The 21,027-nt window shown below is 54.1% G+C and overlaps 8 protein-coding genes across 8 annotated transcripts; 6 read left to right on the forward strand and 2 right to left on the reverse strand.

Annotated features, from left to right (window-relative positions):
• Positions 1 to 1,073: 1,073 nt before the first annotated feature.
• LTR77_002700 (uncharacterized protein) lies at positions 1,074 to 5,053 on the reverse strand (the record flags this gene model as incomplete). Its single annotated transcript, XM_064799959.1, has 6 exons — positions 1,074 to 1,312; positions 1,367 to 1,736; positions 1,795 to 2,706; positions 2,755 to 2,786; positions 2,840 to 4,952; positions 4,976 to 5,053. 6 exons carry the CDS (start codon positions 5,051 to 5,053, stop codon positions 1,074 to 1,076), a joined length of 3,744 nt encoding a protein of 1,247 aa, XP_064661298.1.
• A 295-nt stretch (positions 5,054 to 5,348) lies between these two features.
• On the forward strand, positions 5,349 to 5,642 carry LTR77_002701 (uncharacterized protein; the record flags this gene model as incomplete). The annotated part of the gene is made up of 2 exons (XM_064799960.1): positions 5,349 to 5,435; positions 5,487 to 5,642. The coding sequence occupies 2 exons, from the start codon at positions 5,349 to 5,351 to the stop codon at positions 5,640 to 5,642; spliced, it is 243 nt and encodes an 80-aa protein (XP_064661299.1).
• A 104-nt stretch (positions 5,643 to 5,746) lies between these two features.
• Positions 5,747 to 6,447, forward strand: LTR77_002702 (uncharacterized protein; the record flags this gene model as incomplete). The annotated part of the gene is made up of 3 exons (XM_064799961.1): positions 5,747 to 5,812; positions 5,868 to 6,263; positions 6,322 to 6,447. The coding sequence occupies 3 exons, from the start codon at positions 5,747 to 5,749 to the stop codon at positions 6,445 to 6,447; spliced, it is 588 nt and encodes a 195-aa protein (XP_064661300.1).
• A 262-nt stretch (positions 6,448 to 6,709) lies between these two features.
• On the reverse strand, positions 6,710 to 11,001 carry LTR77_002703 (uncharacterized protein; the record flags this gene model as incomplete). The annotated part of the gene is made up of 2 exons (XM_064799962.1): positions 6,710 to 7,066; positions 7,120 to 11,001. 2 exons carry the CDS (start codon positions 10,999 to 11,001, stop codon positions 6,710 to 6,712), a joined length of 4,239 nt encoding a protein of 1,412 aa, XP_064661301.1.
• Positions 11,002 to 11,645: 644 nt separating this feature from the next.
• Positions 11,646 to 12,751, forward strand: LTR77_002704 (uncharacterized protein; the record flags this gene model as incomplete). Its single annotated transcript, XM_064799963.1, has 3 exons — positions 11,646 to 12,026; positions 12,082 to 12,277; positions 12,492 to 12,751. 3 exons carry the CDS (start codon positions 11,646 to 11,648, stop codon positions 12,749 to 12,751), a joined length of 837 nt encoding a protein of 278 aa, XP_064661302.1.
• A 493-nt stretch (positions 12,752 to 13,244) lies between these two features.
• On the forward strand, positions 13,245 to 13,505 carry LTR77_002705 (uncharacterized protein; the record flags this gene model as incomplete). Its single annotated transcript, XM_064799964.1, has 2 exons — positions 13,245 to 13,270; positions 13,325 to 13,505. The coding sequence occupies 2 exons, from the start codon at positions 13,245 to 13,247 to the stop codon at positions 13,503 to 13,505; spliced, it is 207 nt and encodes a 68-aa protein (XP_064661303.1).
• Positions 13,506 to 15,050: 1,545 nt separating this feature from the next.
• On the forward strand, positions 15,051 to 15,693 carry LTR77_002706 (uncharacterized protein; the record flags this gene model as incomplete). Its single annotated transcript, XM_064799965.1, has 2 exons — positions 15,051 to 15,482; positions 15,535 to 15,693. 2 exons carry the CDS (start codon positions 15,051 to 15,053, stop codon positions 15,691 to 15,693), a joined length of 591 nt encoding a protein of 196 aa, XP_064661304.1.
• A 596-nt stretch (positions 15,694 to 16,289) lies between these two features.
• LTR77_002707 (uncharacterized protein) lies at positions 16,290 to 20,920 on the forward strand (the record flags this gene model as incomplete). Its single annotated transcript, XM_064799966.1, has 9 exons — positions 16,290 to 16,363; positions 16,417 to 16,573; positions 16,640 to 17,902; positions 17,965 to 18,300; positions 18,360 to 18,496; positions 18,760 to 19,060; positions 19,156 to 20,343; positions 20,392 to 20,769; positions 20,825 to 20,920. 9 exons carry the CDS (start codon positions 16,290 to 16,292, stop codon positions 20,918 to 20,920), a joined length of 3,930 nt encoding a protein of 1,309 aa, XP_064661305.1.
• Positions 20,921 to 21,027: the final 107 nt, after the last annotated feature.

The following is a 21,027-nucleotide window of genomic DNA, read 5'->3' on the forward strand; positions in this document are numbered from 1 at the left end:
TATTGACAGTATCACGCTCGCTGCGTTGGCGCCACTATGCTCTCTGGCTTCGAGCGGTGGCAAAAGTGTGCATACACGCCACAGCATCAGCACTATATAAATCCTCGGTCCGAACTTCGACAGCGGCGGCAACGGGGAGGCGAGCAATGGCCCCCTGCCTCCTCGCAACAAACGCCCTGTCGCATCTGATTGTCGCCGTCATAAGCGTCGCCGAAATGACATGACGATCACGTACAACACCACTAGGTCGTCAATCATGTTCCTCCTATGGATTATGACTAGACTTTCCTCGAGCAGCAAGATTATTGGCACGAGACGGTCAGGAGCAAGTTCTGGCTGTTTGTAGCGAGGAGGAGGAAGAGGAGGGAAAAGCTCGCTCTGTCGGATCAACTACGACACAGAGGATAAAGAGAACGTCGCCCCCGAGGAGGGAGAGGAAGAGGCGGTGTTGGCACTGCCAAGAGAGGTTGGCGGTGGTCGAACAGGTGTAGGGTGGCATCAATGACTATGGGCTGATTCTGGACGATCAGATAGAAGAAGACTGCAAGGAAATTCACATGTGACGCCGACATGTGAAGGTTGCCTTGCACCAGGCGCCTGCCTGGATGATGACTCTTTGAGCATCTCCTATACGGAATGCCTTGCCCTGACGAAGGATGCAACTGCCTTCCTGCTCATCCAACACTGCCATGTTGATCTAGGTGGCTACAGACAAATTCGATCTGGCTGATCATCTTGGTCACCATCTCCTCTCTCTTGCTTCCAATGCGTTCGATTCGATCCGCCCGCCGTAGCGCCGCTGAAGCTCATTCGGGTTCGTGGCATTAAGGACAACAATTTCTGAAGCTCGGGGGAGAACGGTGGTGGTCTCTTGCGTCTCTGCCTTGGTGCATGTCAGTTGCATGCTCATTCATCGTGAGCTTTCAAACGCGCTCAGCCTCCGTCAATTGCTCAGCATTCAGCACTCACACCAACGAGCACTCTAACATCACGATTTTGCGAAGCGGAGGGGATGATAATCACGACCTTAACAAGTGATGCGTATTCAGTGTACAAAGGTACCTCACCTCATCTCACTTCGTGGACCGGAGCAGCGCAATCCTCCCACCAGCCTTAATAGTCTCACCAGGCTTCACCAGCAACCTCTCCACCTTGGCCTTGCCGAGATCGTCAGGAGCATTGACGTTGATCTCCAACTTCATTGCCTCGAGAATCGCAACAATGTCCTTTGCATTCACTTCTTGATCCTCTTCGACTTGGATCTTCCAGACGTTGGCGTCCATCGGGCTGTCGATTGAGGAGATGGCTGGATCTATAACCACAGTGTGAGTAGAAGACACCATTGGAATAGTGGGAGAATACTCACCAGCAAGCAAAGCATCAACGGTCCCTTCATCAATCTTGTCCTTCTGCATGTCTTCTCGCCACTTGGCCAGTGATTCTTCTTCTGCAGCGATCATTTCTTCCTGCACCTTCCGCTGCTTCGCGCGGATGTCTTTGACCTCGTCGTCGACCTCGCCCAGAAAGCGGTTGTGTTCTGCCATGTCGAACTCCTCATCGGTCCACTTATGCTCGTACAGACCAGCGCGGAAGAGGTTCAGCTGCTCGTTGAGCTCGTCTTCGCTCACACGGTAGAAGTCGAGGAGGTCGAAGTCTTGGTATAGCCAGGGGCGGTCGATGCTGAAACCTGATTTGTAGCCTAGATAGTCGAAGCAAGGTATTGTTCGGCCGATCAGCTGATTATATATTAGTGTCTTCGTGCGGTCAAAAATTGAAAAGGTAGGCAGCGCTCACCTGATACCCGCCAGGCGAGTCGACAGGATAAATTGAAGCGCAACTGCCTCCCCATCCAAATGTCCCTTCAGGCGTGAACACCCGAGATGGATTCGTCTTTGGCGTACTCATCCTCTTCCTCGGATCAACGGGCAGCGAGACGGTGTTTCCACAAAAGAAGCCGACGACAACCGCCATCAATGTGCCGCTCAGCATATTGTGCTTCAGCTGTTCTCCAGTGAAGGCGTTGTTCTTCGCCACGAACTCCAGGTTGTCAGGCAGATAAGGCGCCTGAGGTCGTTGAGTCTCCATATACCGCTTGGTCGCTTCCGTCTGCTCTTTGCTCTCGAACGACAGTGGGAGTCTGAATCTTCTGCAGGGCACTTTGATCTTGCTCAGGTCCCCTAGCTGTTCTTCAAGCGTCTGAAGATGTTCGATCAGCTTGGGTCGATCCATTTTGGCGCCGTTGTAGTGCACCATCAGCGATGTGCAACATCCCACGGTATTGGTGAGATTCTCCTTCAGCCAGGATGGCGCATCTTTGCTGTGGACTGCCTTCTCGAGAGCTGTTACACGGCAGCGATGGTTGATGTCGAAATTCTCATTGCCGTACTCAATCAACAAATGGTCGTCGGCGCCTTGACGATACCGCACTTGGGGCCTATTGCCTTTTGGCGCCCGCTCCCAGAGAATTGCGTTTCCAAAATCGCCCTTTGGCTCATGCGTTTGCTGGAGTGGTTTGACCTTGGAGAAGTCGCCTTTGCTAACTCCAGCTTGCACGGCATCAAGGTAGCTGTTCAGGTCTGAGCGCAATGCCAATGCCTCGTCAAGGGAGACACGCTTGTACTTCATGGTATGTCCCGCTTTCATCTGACCCAGTTTCCAAAGGTCGGCAATGATGGTGGTCGTGCTGGAGACGAAGCCACCGAAGTTCTTCGATCGTCAGCATGTTCGAGGAGAGAGTAACGAAAGACCACTTACCGGGCAGTCCGCAGGGAAGACGCAAGGGTCATCTGCATGTCGCTGTCAGGATAGTTGCGAGGCGCTCAGGCACACGTAAACTCACCTCCAGTCCAATTCAGTGTCCCAAGAGGGTATCCATACTCAATCAGATTACTCGGGTGCGAACCGCCCTCTCCACCGTCTTTCCTCGCCCATTTCGGAGGACGTGGTGGGATCAACCGGATAGCGCTCCGACTAGCATTGTGACTTACTTTCCAGTCCTCGCCCCCGTAAAGCATCTCCACATCTTCTTCAGCCAGGTACCCATCCTGGTGAGGCCCCGGCATCGCCATAATCTCCCAATGCTCGGTATACTGCGGTCGAAGGTTCTCTGGAAGAGCAGGATGCCCGCCAAGAGTATCGGGGATATTGCTCGTGATGGAAAGCAAGTCGCCAGGCGCAAGAGCTCGGCCTTGGTAGCCTCCGATGGCTACGAGCGCTGAAGTAGACTTGGAGCCAAAGTAGTCTGCCACAGTGGGAAAGCCGCCGTGGATGGCGAGGTATGAGCGACAGCCGCCGCCCGTTGTCTTGCCTAGCTTGAGTTTCTGGCCGGCTTTGATGTGCTTTCTGGTCCACATCGGGATCGAGTCGTCGTCGAGCTTTGCTTCAATCGGGGCACCTGTTACAGCCACGACAGCTGGTGAGAGGAAGCGTAGCTCAGGGCCACACAGCGTGATCTCGAGACCTTCCTTCCCGCGTTCGTTGCCAACAAGCATGTTGGCTATGCTGAGTGCTACTGGATCCATCGCACCGCTGTGAGGAATACCTTTGCCCACATTCGGACGTCCTGGTAAGTCCTCAACCAGTGTATAGGCTCCAGAGCTTATCACATCGATAGCACACGGCGCATATTCGAACGTTTTCAAGAAGCTCGTAATAGTGTTTCCAGACTTGAACGTCTCATCCTGGATGATAGCGTTCAAGAACTCCAGATTGGTAGGCGGACCGCAGATCTGCGAGCGCGACAGGAGAAGATCCATGCCTTTGATGCAGGCATCTCTTGTCTTTGCATGATTCATCACCTTCGCGATCAGAGGGTCGTAATTAGGAGAGATCGTGGTACCTGTAAACACCCAGGTATCTATTCTTGAGTGCTCCAATGTAGACCATTCGACCTTCTGAAGCAGACCGGGAGACGGCGCATAGTCTCTCACAGGATTCTCAGCGTACACTCGAGCTTCGATGGCATGTCCCAAGGGGCCAGAAGGCTGCAGTGCTTTCAAGTCCTCCGCTGAGATACCTCCCTTTCCAGCAAGCTGAGCGTCTGCTTGCTTTAGCATGAGCTCCACCAGATCAACGTCGTAGCATAGCTCGGTAATGCCGTGCTCGACCTGGAGCCTCGTGTTCATCTCGAGGAAGAAGAAGTCTGCGCTCTCGTCGTCAACGAGACACTCAATCGTGCCGGCGCTGGCGTAGTTCTGAGAGCTGGCCAGGCTGACAGCTGCTTTGCACAACTTCTCGCGAAGGCTCGGGTGTTTCTCGACAAATGGCGAGGGTGCTTCCTCAATCACCTTTTGGTTCCGACGTTGGACAGAGCACTCGCGCTCGCCGAAATGTATAGCATCGCCTTGGCCATTGCCGAAGACCTGGACCTCGATGTGGTGGCTGGCAGGGTAAAACTTCTCGATGAACAGATCGCCGCTCTTGAATAGCGTTTTGCCTCTCGACTGGACCATGCGAAAGCCTTCTTTGACGTCCTCAGCCTTCTCGCATACCACCAAGCCCATTCCACCTCCGCCAGCGGTCGCTTTCAACATTACCGGATAGCCGAGCTTCTGGCTCTCTTCCAAGGCATCTTCTTCACTAGTCACGAGGCCTTTGGTTCCAGGTACGATAGGGACTCCAGCTTTCTCAGCCAGTTCACGGGCTACATGCTTGATGCCGAATGCCTCGATGGACTCTGGAGAAGGGCCTACCCATGCCAGGCCAGCTTCGCCGACAGCACGAGCGAAGTCAGCGTTCTCGGACAGGAAGCCATAACCTGGGATGATTGCATCTGCGTTTTTCTCCTTGGCTATCTTGATGATAGTCTCGCCGTCGGTATAGCTGTTATTGTCCGGAAGGAGGACCGCCTCGTCCGCTTGTGAGACATGGAGCGAAGCAGCATCTGCAGGCGTGTATATCGAGATGGTCTTGATCCCGAGTTTCTTTGCTGTCTTGATGATACGGACTGCTATCTGTTGATATTGTCAGGACGAACGCGTTGATTTGCACGTATACTGAAGGGCGCTTGGACCTCTCCGCGATTGGCAATAAGGATGCCCTTCATCTTCTCCATATCGTCTTCTCCTTCACGCTTCAACAAGCAGTGTCACACAGGAGAATCATCAGTCTGGCGCATCGAGAGGTACTTGACGCCAATGCCATTACGTCCTCATGTCGATCGTCAGCCTGGCCGTTGATAAAGCTCTCCTCTCCACCAACAAAGAGGGGCTACGGCGTAGGTACCGGGCAAGAGGCGAACGCTTGATACCTTGGACACCAACGTCATAGTAGGTAAGAACTGGCAGTAAGACGTTCATTCGAACAATCGTTTAATAATCTTCATATCACCATATCATAGTTCAGCCGAAATGGGTCCCATCAAGCAGAAAGTCCACATTAACTGTGATTTGGGAGAAGGATATGGCAACTTCAAATGTGGCCCTGACGATGAGTTGGTGAGTTTGCTCACTTCTTGTATCGAACGCTCGTTGACCATCAAATGATAGATACCCATGATCGATCATGCCAACGTGGCGTGCGGTTTCCATGCCGGGGACCCTCTGATCATGTACGATCCTGTTTGCGATATTTATAGAAGCCTCATGCTGAAAACAATGACCCTAGGCAAGAGACCGTCCGGACATGCAAGGAAAGGGGCATAGCCGTCGGAGCGCACCCAGGACTGCCAGATCTCCAAGGCTTCGGGCGGCGAGAGTGAGCATATCAACCTAGCTGAATCTTTCGGCGATCCCTGACGCGAGACAGGATGAAGCTCAGCCCAGAGGAGCTGACAGCCATGGTCCGCTATCAGATAGGCGCCTTGAAAGCCTTCGTGCGTCGTTCCCCCTTCATGCACTCATATCTCGTCTGACGCCCTCAACATCCAGCTCGATGCCGAAGACGTGCCGCTACACCATGTGAAACCACACGGGTACCCCGCCCCCCCTTTCGCCTTTAAACGCTTTGCTGACTCCTGCAGCGTCCTCTACGGCATGATGTACCGCGACCGCTCAGTCTGCCACGCCGTCTACTCCGCCGTACCAAAGGACACACCTGTATTCGGCCTAGCAGGCACGATCCAGGAGGAAGTAGCAAAAGAACTGAACCTCCCCTTCGTCGCCGAGTTGTACGGCGACGTCAAGTACAGCAAAGACGGCACCCTGGTGATCGATCGCAAGAAAAAGCCTTGGTCTTCTGAGGATACCAAGAAGCATATTTCTTCTCAAGTGGAGAACAGTAGCGTAACGGCCGTGACGGGGGAGGAGGTGGAGTTGCCTGTTGGTGTAAGTTCCTCACCTACCTACTTCGAAAGACGAAGTCGAGTGCTTACGTGGTGATTAGGACCACACGGTAAGCCTCTGCTGCCACAGCGACAGCCCCGGCGCCGTCCAAATAGTCACGGCAGCTCGACAGATCGTAGACGAGCACAACAAGAAGAACGGGCATGGTCAAAGTAGTTATCAGTAGCATTGAAGCCCCAGCGAGGGCGGGTATCTGCTATGAAACGCCAGTGCGCTATGCAGCATGCATGCATGAAGCTACCTTTTCCATATCCCAGTGCCGTATGGCAACGCCTTGTTGGAAACGACCGAGCCACCCATGAAGATATCACCAACGAAGCAATGTCGCCTTCGGCACCTTCGTTTCATCCCTCCATATGCACAGCCGTCCCATGAAAGCTCGCTGCAGCCAGCAAGCCCTCAACCCATCATCGATCACGTCCTCCCGTTCAACCAGCCAACTTCCTCACCTCCGCCACCTGCCTGAACAGCGCACTAATCCTCCTCAACCTGTCACCCTCATTCGGCGACTCCTCACTAACCTGCATATACGCCCCCTGCAACCGCTGACTCAACACGTCCATGATCCTGCCCGCGACATCGCGAATCTCCTCGTCGTTCATGTCGATGTTGTTGAGCACCGTCTGCAGCCATTCGAGGCGCTGGTCGACGTACGAGCCGAAGGAGGCGGTGATGGCGGCGGAGACCGAAAGGGCGACGAGCGGGGTGACTTTCTCAAGGTAGAGGGGGTTGACGCGGACGAAGATGAGGTCGAAGAGCTCGCCTTGGCGGGAGGATTGGAGCCACTGTTGTCATATTAGTATATTAGGCATATGGCCAATGGGATGAGTTATCTTACCTCAAGCGTAGCAGCATCGTACTGGCCATTGCTGAGTAGATCAGAAATCCTCTTGACGTCTGGATCCTCGCCCTTAGCCGCAGGACTGGAAGCTCCATCATTGCGACCTTCTATCGCTTTGCTCGCCGACGACTGCTCTTGCTGTAGCTTCAACATCTGCTCTTGGAAAGCTGTCTGCTGCTCGGACATGGTACGGATGGTCTCCGTCAAGCCACGAACCATCTCGGAAAGCTCGTGGATCTTGCCCACATCGTTCACGCGACGGTTCTCGAGCTCGCGGATCTGCTGTTTCGTGCGGGTATCGAGGTCGGTGACCATCTTCTGCGTCGCCTCCTTGGCCATGTTCGGCATGTGTTGCTGCAGCATCTGTGAGACCTGCTGCTGCACCTTTGTGGCGACCTGGTCCGAGATACTACGCTGCACGTTCGGGTCCTTGAGCGCAGCCTGCACAGCATGGGGCACCGCCGCCTTGACTTCGCGAGTGACGTGCGTGCTGAGCTGCTGTGGCAGCGCCTCACCAAGCTTCTTCTCAACTGACTTCGACGTGACGTTCGTAATCGCTGGCAGAACATCCTTATCAATACTGCCGCTAACAATACGATGCAGGCTCTGCTCAACGTTCTCGGTCAACGTGCTGGACACCAGGCGTAGAACAGCCTCCTGCTTGGTCGAGCCAGCAGCGTCTACCACACGCTTGTCGTTGTCGATACGCTGGTAGAGGGCATCGAACTGCTTCTTGATCATGGCCTGGAGGTCGCCATCGCTTGAGACGCGCGGCGCAGACACACTGTCCTCGGACGGCGCGGCGGGAGTGACGGTCTTCGACGTCGCAGTAGAAGCGGTCCGGTCGCCAGCCGGCGAACGACCGCGATTGGGGGACTTGGCACCGTGAGCAGCCATTGCGTAAGATTCTGCGGTCATCAACGGCGGGTTGGTTGATTGCGGCTGCGATGGCAACGGCGCTTCTGGCACCTGCTTCGATGCGCGATCAGGTGTTGTTGAGCGTGGCGGTGGCTTCAGCACCTCCTTCGCAGGTGGCGCTCTCTTTGATGTCTCGCTCTTGATAGAAGGCGCCGGTGAGCCTTTAGCCACATCTTGCTTCTTGTTGGCGGCTTTCGAGTTCTTGCTGGGGATCTCAGTGGCCGATGATTGCTCGCTCGGCGCTGACTTCTCGGGCGTGGGTATGAGGGAGTTAATCTCAATGACACCAGCCTCGAGAGCATCGACAGCGCAGATAACCTTGTTGTCTATGTCCCAACCAAGATCTCCCTTCTTCATGCTGATGCCGACAACGCCCTTAGAGTGCATGGCGTAGAGCTCGAACAGCGGCGCATCAACACTGTCCATGTCCGCAGCGTGGGGTGGTGGTGTCCGTAGCATGTCGACCGACCTCAACTCTCCAACCTTCGCGAACGACAGCTCTCGCAAGCCACTCATAATGGCAGTGCTCGATGGTTGCGGGAAGTTCGGATCGTTGCGTGCGAGTATGCCCATGTATTCCGCTTGCTTCATGTTAGGGAGCTTGTACATTGGCGCACTGAGGTGCACGAAGAAGATGCTGTTGCGTGTTGGGTGACCGACTGCAATGACTCCAGTCTTCGGGTGATACGTGATACTGCAGATGCCGTCGCTGTCTTTCTCGTGAGGGAGCCGAACTTCTTGAACCGCTTTGCTCAGGCCCAGATCCCATAGCTGGAGGATGTGGTTCTGCTTGAACCCAATGAGAAGGTATCGAGACGCATTGCCCTTGATCATTGGCTTCTCCTTGTCAAGGAACATGATCGAAGACACCGAAGGCTTCTCATCGGCCTTGCTTCCAGATGCGGCCGCGGCCATGCTCCATATGGGCTCGGTCAACTCGATTGGCGCGTGCTTCGTGTCCGAGATGTCATTGACACGACTGGTGAGCTCTCGGACGTCCCAGAATTTGCAGCGCCCGCTCTTATCGAGGCTCACAATGACTGTGTCATCTTCCGAAAAGCAAAAGTCTTTACCAGCTTTGCCAGTCGCAATCTTCAAGCCATGCTCAGCCAGATACTTCTCGGACTTGACCATCTTGGTCTTCGAATTCAGGTACTCAGCATTCTTGAGGGTATCGGGTGCGATGATGTGAATCTGCTTCCCCCGTGCCACAGCGAAGAACTCGGGATGCCGAGTGCTAAGCTTCGCCCTGGTCTTAACAGGGGAGCCCGAGGTCTGCTCTTCTTGCGTCGCAACCGGCGGCATAATGAAGCCTTGCGCCTCCACGTCGTCGTCATTGAACAGCTCACCGCGCGACTTGGAGAGCGAAGTCCAGAAGATCGTGCCGTTGACGCCAGTGCCCAAGACGGTCTCGATGTCGTTTCCAGGAGGGGACGAGCATACTTGAACGTTGAAAAGACGTTCGTTGGTCGAAGTGAAGATGTGCTTGTGCTGCCCGAACTCCTGCTGGATGATGCGCAGGCCTGGATGGGGCGCCTTCTTCGTGGAGGTTGGTGCGTAAACGATGTGGAACTGGCTAGCCGTCACCAAGTTGCGATCGATCTGGTCGAAGTCCTTCTTCATACGCGCGATGAACGTGAGGCTGTCCTGGCGAACCGGAAGAGCAGATGGCATGCTCTTCACCTGGATGGACACGAAAGCCTTCATGGGGAAGTTATAAACCTTCACTTCGAACGCGCCAGCCTTCTCGGCCTCCTCGTCCTCTGCGCTCTCCCAGCTTGAGTCGACGGCATCTTCTGTCCCCGGCTCTTTCTTGATAACGGTAGCATCCTCAGCAGTCGAAGTATTCTTTCCAGCTTGACCCTTGTCCTGTGCATCGGCCTCGTTCAAGGCTTGCTCGACCTGCTTATCGACAGTCTCCCCGACGTCTTCAAGAGCCTCTGAAACAGTCTGGCCCTTCCCGACCTCAGCCTTCACCGGTGAGGGTGAGCCAGGACCTCCTTCAATCTTCCGGCTCTTCGCTACCGGTGCGGTTGACTCGCCGTTGAGGTTCGAGGAGACTTCACGGTCGTGCTTGAGGATCTCAACCTTCTTCGCGTTACCCTGCGCTTCGGGCTGTGGAGTGCGATTGAGTGGCGAAGATGAGTGCAGTTGCTCGAACGGGTTGACGTAGTTGAACGCTGTTGGCCTGGTTGGCTGAGGAGCCTCAAACGGCGCCTCTTTCGCAACCGGGCTACCAAACGTACGGGCAGGCGTGCTCTCGCGTGATGCGCGGGCCTCAGCAGGGTTGATGAAGGTGTTGGCAAAGCCTTCAGCAAGCTTGTCGACAGATGCCGTGCTAGTAGAAGGCTCGGTAGGCTTCGTGCTCTCGGCTGCTGGGGTGGGAGTTGCGGACGCGCTAGGCTTCTTGAGCAAGTTCAGGAGGAATTGCTTGGAATCGTGAGATGGGTTGGCGAAGGCGTCGGACTTCTCAGCGCCTGCTGTGGTCGTGCGAGAAGCAGCCATGTTGCTCGATGGCTTATTCTGCTGTAGCGATGCCATCAGATCTTGTGCGAACTGTGGCTGAGAGTGCGAGCCGTCACGACCATGTCCGCTGAACTGCTCTGCCGAGCTGCTCGGCGTCCGACCAACATTCTGGAGGTTAGCCATTGGACCGGCCGAGCTGGTAGACTGCCCCGCGTGACTGCTGGATCGGAGCAAGTTCAGCAGGTTGTTGGTCTTGTTCTGGTCTGATGGTGCTGGAGTGCCCATGGCAGTGGAGGGGTTCACAGGACTGATGATCCTGGACGAGTGAACCGGGTTTGGTGTGTGTGAAGGTGGCGAGAAGACTGGTGATGACACCGATGGTGCTTGATGTGGATGTGTCGAAGGGTTGGGCCATGCCGTCGACTGTCCGGAGTTCGACATGCGCTCAGCAGACTGATTCTTAAGGCGACTGAAGAGCTCGTCAAGTTCGCCCATGGTTGCGGTTTGTGCGCAACGCGCTGATGACTGATGTTGATGTGAACGCCGACTATGCGAAAAGTGCTCCGTCCGTGCGATATGAGATATGGACAAGGTGAAGATGAGGGTAAAGAGAGGTGGTTGGTGTGGTTGTAGATGGAAGCGATTGAAGGTGGCCGAAGCTCTGGTTACCTTAAGGTTTAGGCAAAGTCTTGGCTCCTCCGGCGGGCAAAAGCCGCGGCCGACCTCTTTTGACCTCACCTCTTCCAATTCACAAGCAACCTGAATTCTTCTACATTCCGACGATGTATTAGCTCTTGGTTGGGCGGCGCAGGAAGGCTACTGTCGTCTGTGGACAAGGTTAGGCCGAACAAGGGCGATCCTGTGTCATCAATCCCGTCACACCTATGGCTAGGTCCAATTTCACTAAGTCTACCGTAGCCCTCATGCTCTAACCCAGCATGAACACGGCCATTTCAATCTCATGTTTGTCCTTCCAGCATCTTCGAGCCATATGCAAAGAACCTCAATCCAATGCCACGCTCACCACCCACCCCTGTACCACATGCAGCCGCATGCAGCGACTAGTGCGGGGAGCATTGATGTGAACCAGGGCGCCGTGACCACCGTATTGAGCTTCCCTCGCACTACCGATAGCAGCAATGGCCGAACCCAGCTTCAAGGTCCTCATCATCGGCGCCGGTTCTACCGGTTTGCTTCTGGCTCAAGGCCTCAAGCAACAGAACGTCAAAACAACCGTCTTCGAACGGGAGGATCCTGAGCTGTATCAGAGCAGGCCGCGCGAATGGGGCATACCACTTCAATGGGGTGCTCAGCATATCCAGAAGTGCGTGCCGCCAGACATGCGCGCGCATCTGAACGAGAGCATCTGTTGTGGTCCCTTCTATGGTGCCAAAGGCCTCACGCTGCCGCATTACAACGCTGAGACTGGCGAGAAGCTATTCGATATGCCTGGGAACGAGCCAAGGCGCATCTCAAGGCGCAAGTTGAGGAACTTCCTGAACCAGGGCATTGATGTTAAGGTCCGCAGGCGTGGCTTGGCTCTCCTTGGGCTAATTCAGTACTAATCATTTGCAGTATGTCGAGAAGTTAAGGAACGTCCACAAAGAATCACCCAATACGGTCAAGGCCACCTTCGAAGACGGGACCACCGCGACCGGCCACGTGCTGATCGGCTGCGATGGCGCCAGATCAGCTGTCCGCCCCTGCCTTGTCGGTGAAGATGCAGCGCAGTTGATGGACCTCGACATTCAGATGTTCAACCTAGCTGCTCGTTCCCAAAAGACATTGCTCTCTTGCAACGGCAGTCACGCCATCCCATTTTCAAGAACAGCTACCACTCGAAGGGCTACATGTGGTGGCAGTCGATTCAGGACGTCCAAGATTCGGACAAGCCCGAGACGTGGCTCTTGTCTCATAGTTCGGAGCGCCTCATCCTGAAGACTTCCCTACTCAGCAGAGTATGCTGGAACACTGGCAAGCTTGAGCGAAGGACTTCGCCGAGCCCTGGAGAAGCGTCGGCGCTAGCTTGACTTCCGACCTGACGTGGTCGACTGATCGCACTACGGTCTACAAACCATTCGACTGGTCTGCGGAGGAGTTGGCAGACATCGTCACATTAGCCGGCGATGCCGCCCACGCAATCCCGCCTCACCGCGGTCAAGGCCTCAACAACGCTCTCGAGGATGCGGCCAAGCTTGTGGACGAAGTGACTTTGGCTGCGCAAGGTCAGCAAAGCATTGCATAAGCGTTGAAGCGTTACGAGGAAGACATGCGCGCAAGGATGGATATGGAAATGCCTATTTCTATCGCTCATGCCAAGATGGTGCATTCGTTTGACACGTTGATGGAGGCGCCGTTCTTCAAGCATGGTTAACAAATATCGTGAGGAGCGGGAGGCTGCTGGGTTGGGGGTGGAGGGGGCGATGGAGGCGAAGCAGCAGGAGGTCTGAGATCGAGCACGTTGTTTGGTGCGTAGACTTGTAGAAGCTACGCCAAAATCAACCCCGTTTGTCTTCAAATCGAACCATTGCGTATGCTTGTCGCGTCTTAATTGCGGTTGTTGTAGCCCTTTCATCGATCAAGCGGTCTCTCCAATATCGCTGGCTGGAGACATCAGAAAATGCCAAGCCCTGCCTTCTCGGCTCCAGACCTCACTTCCATTCGCGTCACCCGCAACCACCACCATAACACGCCTCATACCGAAGCCATCCTATCCTCAACCATAAAACCTTTCCAACATGTCCGCCAAATACATCATCTCCAGGTAATACCATACCTTGCCCTCTTCACAAGAAACACGCGCTTACTTTAACCGCAGAGGCCTCGACCCCATATTCGCCGTCAGCTGCGGCGTCATCGCAGCAGGTGTTCGCATCAATCGCGAGGAGAAGGAGAAGGGTAGGACGACTGAGGAGACTATTGAGGCGTTCAAGAGAAGGTGGGCATTGGCCTTTGAGAAGGGTGGGGATGTGAAGGGGGTTGGGAAACAGGCGGGTTGATCTGGGCCGGTCTGCAATGCAGGATTGAAGACTGATAACATGCCGGAGACACTTCACGGCTGTGACGACAAGAGGTGCAGCGAGCACCGGTGCATGGGGGCTTGATGAGCTTCACATCAGCATTCACGAGGCGCCGACTCCCGAACGATGCGCTGGAAGATGAGCTCACGAATGTGCTGTGGTGATAAAGTGTCGCACCTTGGTATACGCACATACGGCGATGTGTCCCAGATGCCGTGATGGAGGTGCCGCGGGTGTGCCGGGAGCGGTCATGCTTCGACAGCACCTGCTCTCGCAAACTTCGCTTGGGCAGCCAGGAGCGCTGGTGGATGGCTCATTTGAGCGAACGTGTGTGCTACGGTATGACACACTCATGCTTGCTGGCATTGCTGCGTCCTGAGATGTACATACTGGCTACTCGAACCTTGAAATACCCAAAACTACATCACAAACCACTCTCGTCGGACTTCTCCTGGACCTTCCTATCAGAACACCCCAATCAAGGGATGGCTAACTTCCCAGCCGGGTCCTACTGGCGAGCGCCTTTCAAATACCCGCCTCAAAGCCGCTCGAATCGCAGACCTCTAAGCAAGAACTGGTCGTGGTTCGGCGAGCTTCCACCCGAGCTATTGGAAGCCATTGTGTCTTTCGTTATTGTGCAGGTATGTTCAAGCGCTTGCTACGAACCCTGATGCTCTGCGCACTCACAGCATCCGAGCTCATGTTGACGTCATCAATAGGGTGACCGAAGGAACCTCTGCCTCGTCTCGCGGGAATTTTGCACCATTGCAACGCCACACCTCTACCGCACGGTCACCCTACACTTGAACATGAACAATGCAGTCTGGAGATTTATCCACACTCCCCATCGAGGACACAAGTTCATACAGAACCTGAAGTTGCGAATGGACCGCCAATACGAGGACTGTCGGGTATCTTACCGCGATGGCCGCTCTCTCGTCGATCTCATTCTGCCGCTGGTCAAGCAAGATGCTTTGCGTTGTTTGATAACGCCTTCGGAACTGCTGCTAGACAGGCAGACGCTCAAACACCTACAGAGTCAAAGACAGCTGCGGCACCTCCAGCTCGCTTCACTGGCTGAGATGCGCCTGTGGGAAATGGAGCAGATGCTAACGTCTGGCTGGCGAAACAGCATAACATCACTCGTGGTTCCTGAGCTCTTAGGTGAGCATGGCTTCGAGCTTTATAGCTTGCTCATTCGTAAGCTGTCGAGGTTGACGACGTTGGATGTGCGAGCAAGAGGATTGTTTGATGGGTATTCTTGGCGACCCCGCGGACATGGCGGCATACGGACTCGAGGTTTCCACCATCAGCATGTCTCCGTACTGACTCGCCTCCTTTCCAGCTCTCTTGACCAAGTGAGTGCTTTCACTCCTCCTGTTGGGGAACTTGGGATACGAAACCTCATACTCTGTGAAGTCACCCTATGTTCTTCCGGCCGGGCTGTATCGACGGCCGTTGGCGGGTGTGAACTATCTCCTTCTCGAACACCTCACCATTGAGCATTGCAAAGGAGCAAACACTATGTTGCGGCACATGAAGCATGTATTCAGCGAAGCGGCAAATCCTAACGGACCACCGGCGAGAATGGAGAACGAGACGCTGAGGAAGCCGGCGCTGCGCAGTCTCCGGTGTCGCTATGATAAGCAATCACCTGAGATTATCCAGTCATTCCTCCAGAGTTTCTCTGGTCTGGAGCTGGTGCTGCTTGAAAGCAGTCAGCCTTGGGACTTTGACCTAAAGTGCCTCGATGGACACCTGGACAGTCTTCGGCACCTATGTATCAGCCTGGGCGAGGACCGCGTCCGCGGGCACGAAAAGTGGAGGCCAAGAGTCCAAGATCTTACACACATGCTGAGAAGGGCGCCGAACATTCAGCAACTGGCGATTCCATTTCCAACGTACGAGCACGAAACTCAGTACCAGCAGAGGAGCTCGTGGGACCGGTCATACTTTGTCAGTATACCACCATTCTTCCTGTTGAAACGTGACTACTAACCCGGACTAGACAGCCATCGCTGACCTTGCCAATTTGCAGGTGTTGAGGTGTCTTTTCTGGCCTCGTCCGATGCGGTACAAAGGTGATGTTCGTGGGACGTATCATCGCGGGCTACAAAGCTACGCAGAGACCACCGTGAACGCATTCGCACGATTGTACACGGAGTAGCGAAGACGCTTTCCAATCGAACTCTTGGTCATTGGCAACGCGGTGGCGACGGACTGTCCAACAGACTTCGATTCAGTTCCGATGGAGAAAGAAAAGCTCCCGGTCTGTTACAAGATCAGTTTTGATGATCCGCCTGGGCCTGGCCATTCCTCAGCTCGGGTATGTTGGACCTAAGCAACATTCCCGGCTTTCAAAGAGCCTTTGCTGACTTGCTCAAGGTCCCACAGGTCCTTGAGATCTCAGCGGCTGAGGCAGAGACGATGGCCATCCGGCCAGCCTACAATGTGTTGTCCGGGAATGAACCTTGGCAGGCAGACGAAGGCCTTGGTGTTGGTGGGTTCTTCCCAAAACGGTGGGACGATGATATGGATTAGCTTCTTTGTTTGTACATTGCTGCATTCGGTCGGGACGAGCTCCTTTTCTTTCTTTGTTTCACAGACTCCATTCGGATTGCATTCATTACTGAATAGCTATCTCTCGACGTTCCTCGATGTTAGCGATCAAGACTGATTGACACCAATCAACACTGACTGGAACAGCACTCGGAGTCAGCTACATCTTAACCTTGGAATCGAGTGCCGTCGCCGCCAGACAAGATGGCTATCCTCCGGAAAAGAAAATCTCGGGATGATCAACAGGAAGAGAGTGGCGGTGACCATGGTGCTTCCATGTCAGTCATGGTGCTTCCTTTTTCTGGGATGTACTAACCTCGCTCCGAGTCAGGCACAAGGATAAGCGCGCAAAGCGAGCATCTCGAGGCTCAGAATCGCCTGATCTACAGCCTGAAGAAATGGATCGGCTCAGCCGCCTTCCGGAGGAATTACTGGTCAACGTAATGGCTCGCCTCAGCAAGGCGAGTCTGGGAGGATCCTCGTTATCAGTGCGGCAATCATGTTTCTTACAAGCTTGTATCTCTGCGACATAGCTTTCGCTGATTCTGTAACAGTACAGCCTGTCTCAGCTTTGCCGTACCTCCCAGAAGCTGGGACGTATTGCTACTGAACAATTATATACCAATCTCGTCATCTGCGTCGAAGAGTGCTCATCGACCGACAGCAGGTTGACTACTCCTAATCGCGGCCATAGGCATATCAGAGCCCTCGAGTTCGAGATGCTTCGGGCTCACGATTGTCCACAGCAGGAGTATGTTAGCGCTCTCGCTCTGGTCAAACAGATGCTTCCACTGCTGGCAGAAAACTCCTTGCGATCCTTCATCACCCCGAGAACGCTGCCTTTGGATATGCAATTGATGCGTGCTCTACAGAAACGACAGAAGAAGTTGCAGCATCTGCAGATTGGACCCTTCACTGGACCATCTTCAACTTCAACAGTCACACACGAAGAGCTGATGGAGTTGCTTGCGACAGGCTGGCTGACGTCTCTGAGCTCGCTCGTAATACCTCCGATGATGGGCAATGTTGTCTGTGAGTTGGCATTTTACGGTCAGATCATTCGAAACCTCAACAAGATCGTTCGTGTCAAGATAGAGGCATACGAAACTTTTGACGGCTTTAGCAATGGAAACCACGGAGAAGGACAGCTGCTCTCGCAAAACCCTCTCCACACACAGCATAGTATTTTCCAGCTGCTCTCTCGCCCATCCGAGGGCTCAGCGAAGGTCTTGCAAAGCCCTGTTCAGGTCGAGTTTCTCAATCTTACATCGCAACGACTAAATTCCGGTGCCAGCCTTTCGCCATGGATACCTCGCCTTTTCGATCTATTGTCGCTGCAGCATTTGAGTCTGATCTCCTGCCGAGGGACTAGTACGATGCTGCAATACCTCGCACAGTATTACACCCACATGAGAAAGGAGGACGCGAGGAGCCCGTGTCTACGCAGCTTTCGGTACCGCTCGGGGGGCCTCGTGGATCCATCCGCTTGGCCTGAAGCGCAAGGAGAGTCATCTGGATTGCACACATTTCTAAGGAGCTTTGCTGGACTCGAATTCTTAATTGTGCAAAGCTACCGCCAATGGGAATTCGATTTGTCCTGCCTGCACACCCACCTCGACACTTTGGCCCATCTCTGCATCTCTGTGGGCTTCGACTTTGTCGAGCGTACCAACTTCACCACTTTCCTTAGATGGATACCGTCCTCAGAGGAGCTCTGGCCTGTACTGCGAAAGGCCAGCAACCTCCAGCAGCTTGCGCTCGCATTTCCGAGAATCTATACCCATGAGCGGTCGAATCAGGAATTCCAGAACTGGCTGGTCAGTACAGTCGGAGAAAGCTCATTCTATGAATTGTTGACGGTGCTGATCAGACAATCTAGGATGCAATCGCCGAGCTACCCAATCTGCGAGTCTTGAGGTTGCTGAACTGGCCGCTCTCGAAACTCCCGTCTGTAACCGAGGACACTATGACCGAATACGAGTGGGAGCTTTATGAACTCGCGGACTTCGTAGTACGCTCAATCTTCGCAACTTTTTCGGCAAAGCAGAAAAAATTCCCGCTCAAGCTCTTGATAATTGGCAACGATGAACGATTGGACAATCCAGCAGGGGAATCCGGCTTGCCGCTGCCTGCCCGTCTAGCGATAAAGGAGGAACCGCGTGACTCCATCTGCTTCAAAATCCTCACGAGCACCTGGTCAGACCGACTGCCCAATGTACGCATAGTTGAGAATCTCTCCTGTTGACTATTGGAAGTAGCTAACAAGTATTGCAGGCTGTGCGAAGAACCACTGAGGCAGACAATGTGGAACCATTGTTCAACAGGAGGAGTACAGACTGTACAAGACTGAATTACTACGGGATGTATGGTCGCGATCCGGGCATCGGGTTTCGCAGCATTTTGCCGCGGAGGTACGTTGGAGACGAAGAATAGTTCTGCCTTTCTGTGATATAGGTAGGGCAGACGATGTATTTCTACCTTTACTTGCTTCATTACCCTGGCCAAGGCTGTAGCTGCGCTGGAAGAGTGCGCACCGTTCCTGCAACAGTGTCTACGAAAGACCACATTCCCCGACGGCATGCTGTATCATTGTTTGCTGGTGACGCTGCGGCCAGCGGTGGAGTATATAATGGGCTCTCGAAGAACCGGCAACCCGCTTCATTACAACTCACAGTCTGCACAACCTACACCCAATCTCGAACACAGAACAAACTTACGCTACCATACCATTCGGCCCGCAGCACCAGCTCATGGCTTCTGAACAAGCTTCTTCCGCCGCATTGTCCTCACGGCAAACATCATCAAGCGGAAGAGCCCTAAGACAGACGCTCCAAGGGCTCGAGGCTCCACCCCTGGCGTCGACCAAACGGAGGTCTGGCAGCTCCACCTCCCCGGAACGTACACCTGCCACCTCGCCAAGTCTTGATGGACTCCCGAACGAAATATTGGCTGCCATAGCATCTCTCCTTGACGACGTACGTATCGTGAATGCGAACCCGTGCAGTGGCTCAGTCTGAACACTGCATTACACGACTGCCATTTCCGTTCGCTCACACTGACATTCTCCCAGCATGACCTGACAAGCCTGTGTCTTACAACAGCGTGGCTTAACCCCATCGCGACCGAAGTGCTCTACCGACACCTTAACATCGACCTGGACCTTTTCGAACCTGCATCAGGCGTCTTGACCGACGGGAATCGTGGGCACAGGAGCATCCGCACGCTGGACCTGTGCTTCTTGCAGCATGACTACGAATACGGTAAAGAAAGATGGGAGTACAACCTTGCTCTTGTCAAGAGGATCCTATCGTTCCTTCGCCAGGACCATCTGCTGGACATTGACCTGCCTTATGACTTCGCTGTCGACATCGAACTGGTCTCCATGTTGCGCTCACAACAAACCAAACTGCAGCATCTCAGCATCGGGCCTATCCTGGGTGCACGCTTGAAGGATTTGCGAGCCTTAGCGACTCCCGAAAGTTTCCCAGAGCTCGTGTCGCTCGTAGTCCCTCAGAGACTATCAAGCGAACACGAACTCACGTTCTACGGGCTGCTCATCCGAAATCACAAAAAGCTCTCAAATCTGGAGATACGGCCATTCAACGTCTTTCTAGGGTTTGACACTGGTACATGGAATCGACCTACAGAGAAACGGGAGATCAAGACTGACAAAGGATCCGTCTTCGAGCGCATATCACGGCCGTTTGAAAAGCCGAAGGGAGGGTATCACCCGCCCGTCAAGGTCACTCGTCTCTTGCTCGCAACTGGCACTGATGATCATACGGCAGCGGCCTTGCTCAAGATTGTAGACTTCCCATCGCTTGAGCATCTTATTGTCACTAATTGTGGAGACCAAGATCTCCTTTTGCGAGAGCTCGCGCGGCACTCCAGTACGTCAGAGGGGCTCTCGTTGCGCTCGCTGCGGCATCGCGGATGGAGGCAGATCAATGGTGTACTCGACTCCTTCCTCAGAACATTCGCTGGACTCGAAACCCTGTTTCTACGATACACTAACCAGGGAGCGGACGCTCGTAACTTCGATTTAAGCGCACTGGATACCCACCTGCCCACTATTGAGCACTTGTACATCTTGATGGCTTCCGGATTCCAATCTCATACCTGGTGGACAGCGCAGCCTTCGGACCTTCAGCGGATGTGTCGAGCGGCACAAAACATCCAACAGCTTGGTCTCACGTTCCCGGAGATGTATCTCGGCGAGACCGATCCTGCCAGGAACGAAAGGCTCCAACATTTCTTGGTCTGTAGTATTGATGTTTGTTGACCGACAGTTGCTGTAGATCTGTAGGATGCCATATTGGAACTACCCAATCTCCGCCTGTTACGCATGCTGTCTTGGCCACGCACAACCATGAAGCTTGAAGGGGGCACTCGAGGTATGCGCGACGACTACGTCCGTGTTTCGAGAAGGTACGAGATTGGACTGGAAGCTTTCGCCAAAAACGTAATGACGATTCTGGCGGAACAGTATCGGCAGAAGAAAAAGGCATTTCCCATAGAGCTTTTCGTTCTCGGAATCGACATCGACCACGACCAACCCTGGGATGTCATCGGCGGCAGACTCTTTGGGGGGCGGAAGGATCCGATATGTTTCCGAGTTGAGTCCGAGACTGCTGATGTGGCTTCCGATGCAGACTCAGGCTCTGTCGAGTCTTCTTCGAACAAGGTATGCAACAAAACAGTGTACGAGACTTCGGATCCCAAACTAATCAGCGACGTAGGGGCCGGTAGTTTGGGAGATCTCGGGGAAAGAAGCTGGGAGAATGTATCCGGCTTACTGTGAAGGAGGAGAAGTGCTCTGGTCACACAGTCTCTGAAGTATAGTGAAGGTACTATGGAGGATTACGACGGTCGTGGTTCGACTGTTTAATGAGACCCGATGCGGAGAAAAGTACAGCGGTCGCTTCTAGTTGTTTGTGAGGCA

This window comes from Saxophila tyrrhenica (assembly GCF_035928015.1).
Source record: "Saxophila tyrrhenica strain CCFEE 5935 chromosome Unknown scaffold_4, whole genome shotgun sequence".
NCBI classification, from domain to species: Eukaryota; Fungi; Ascomycota; class Dothideomycetes; order Mycosphaerellales; family Extremaceae; genus Saxophila; species Saxophila tyrrhenica.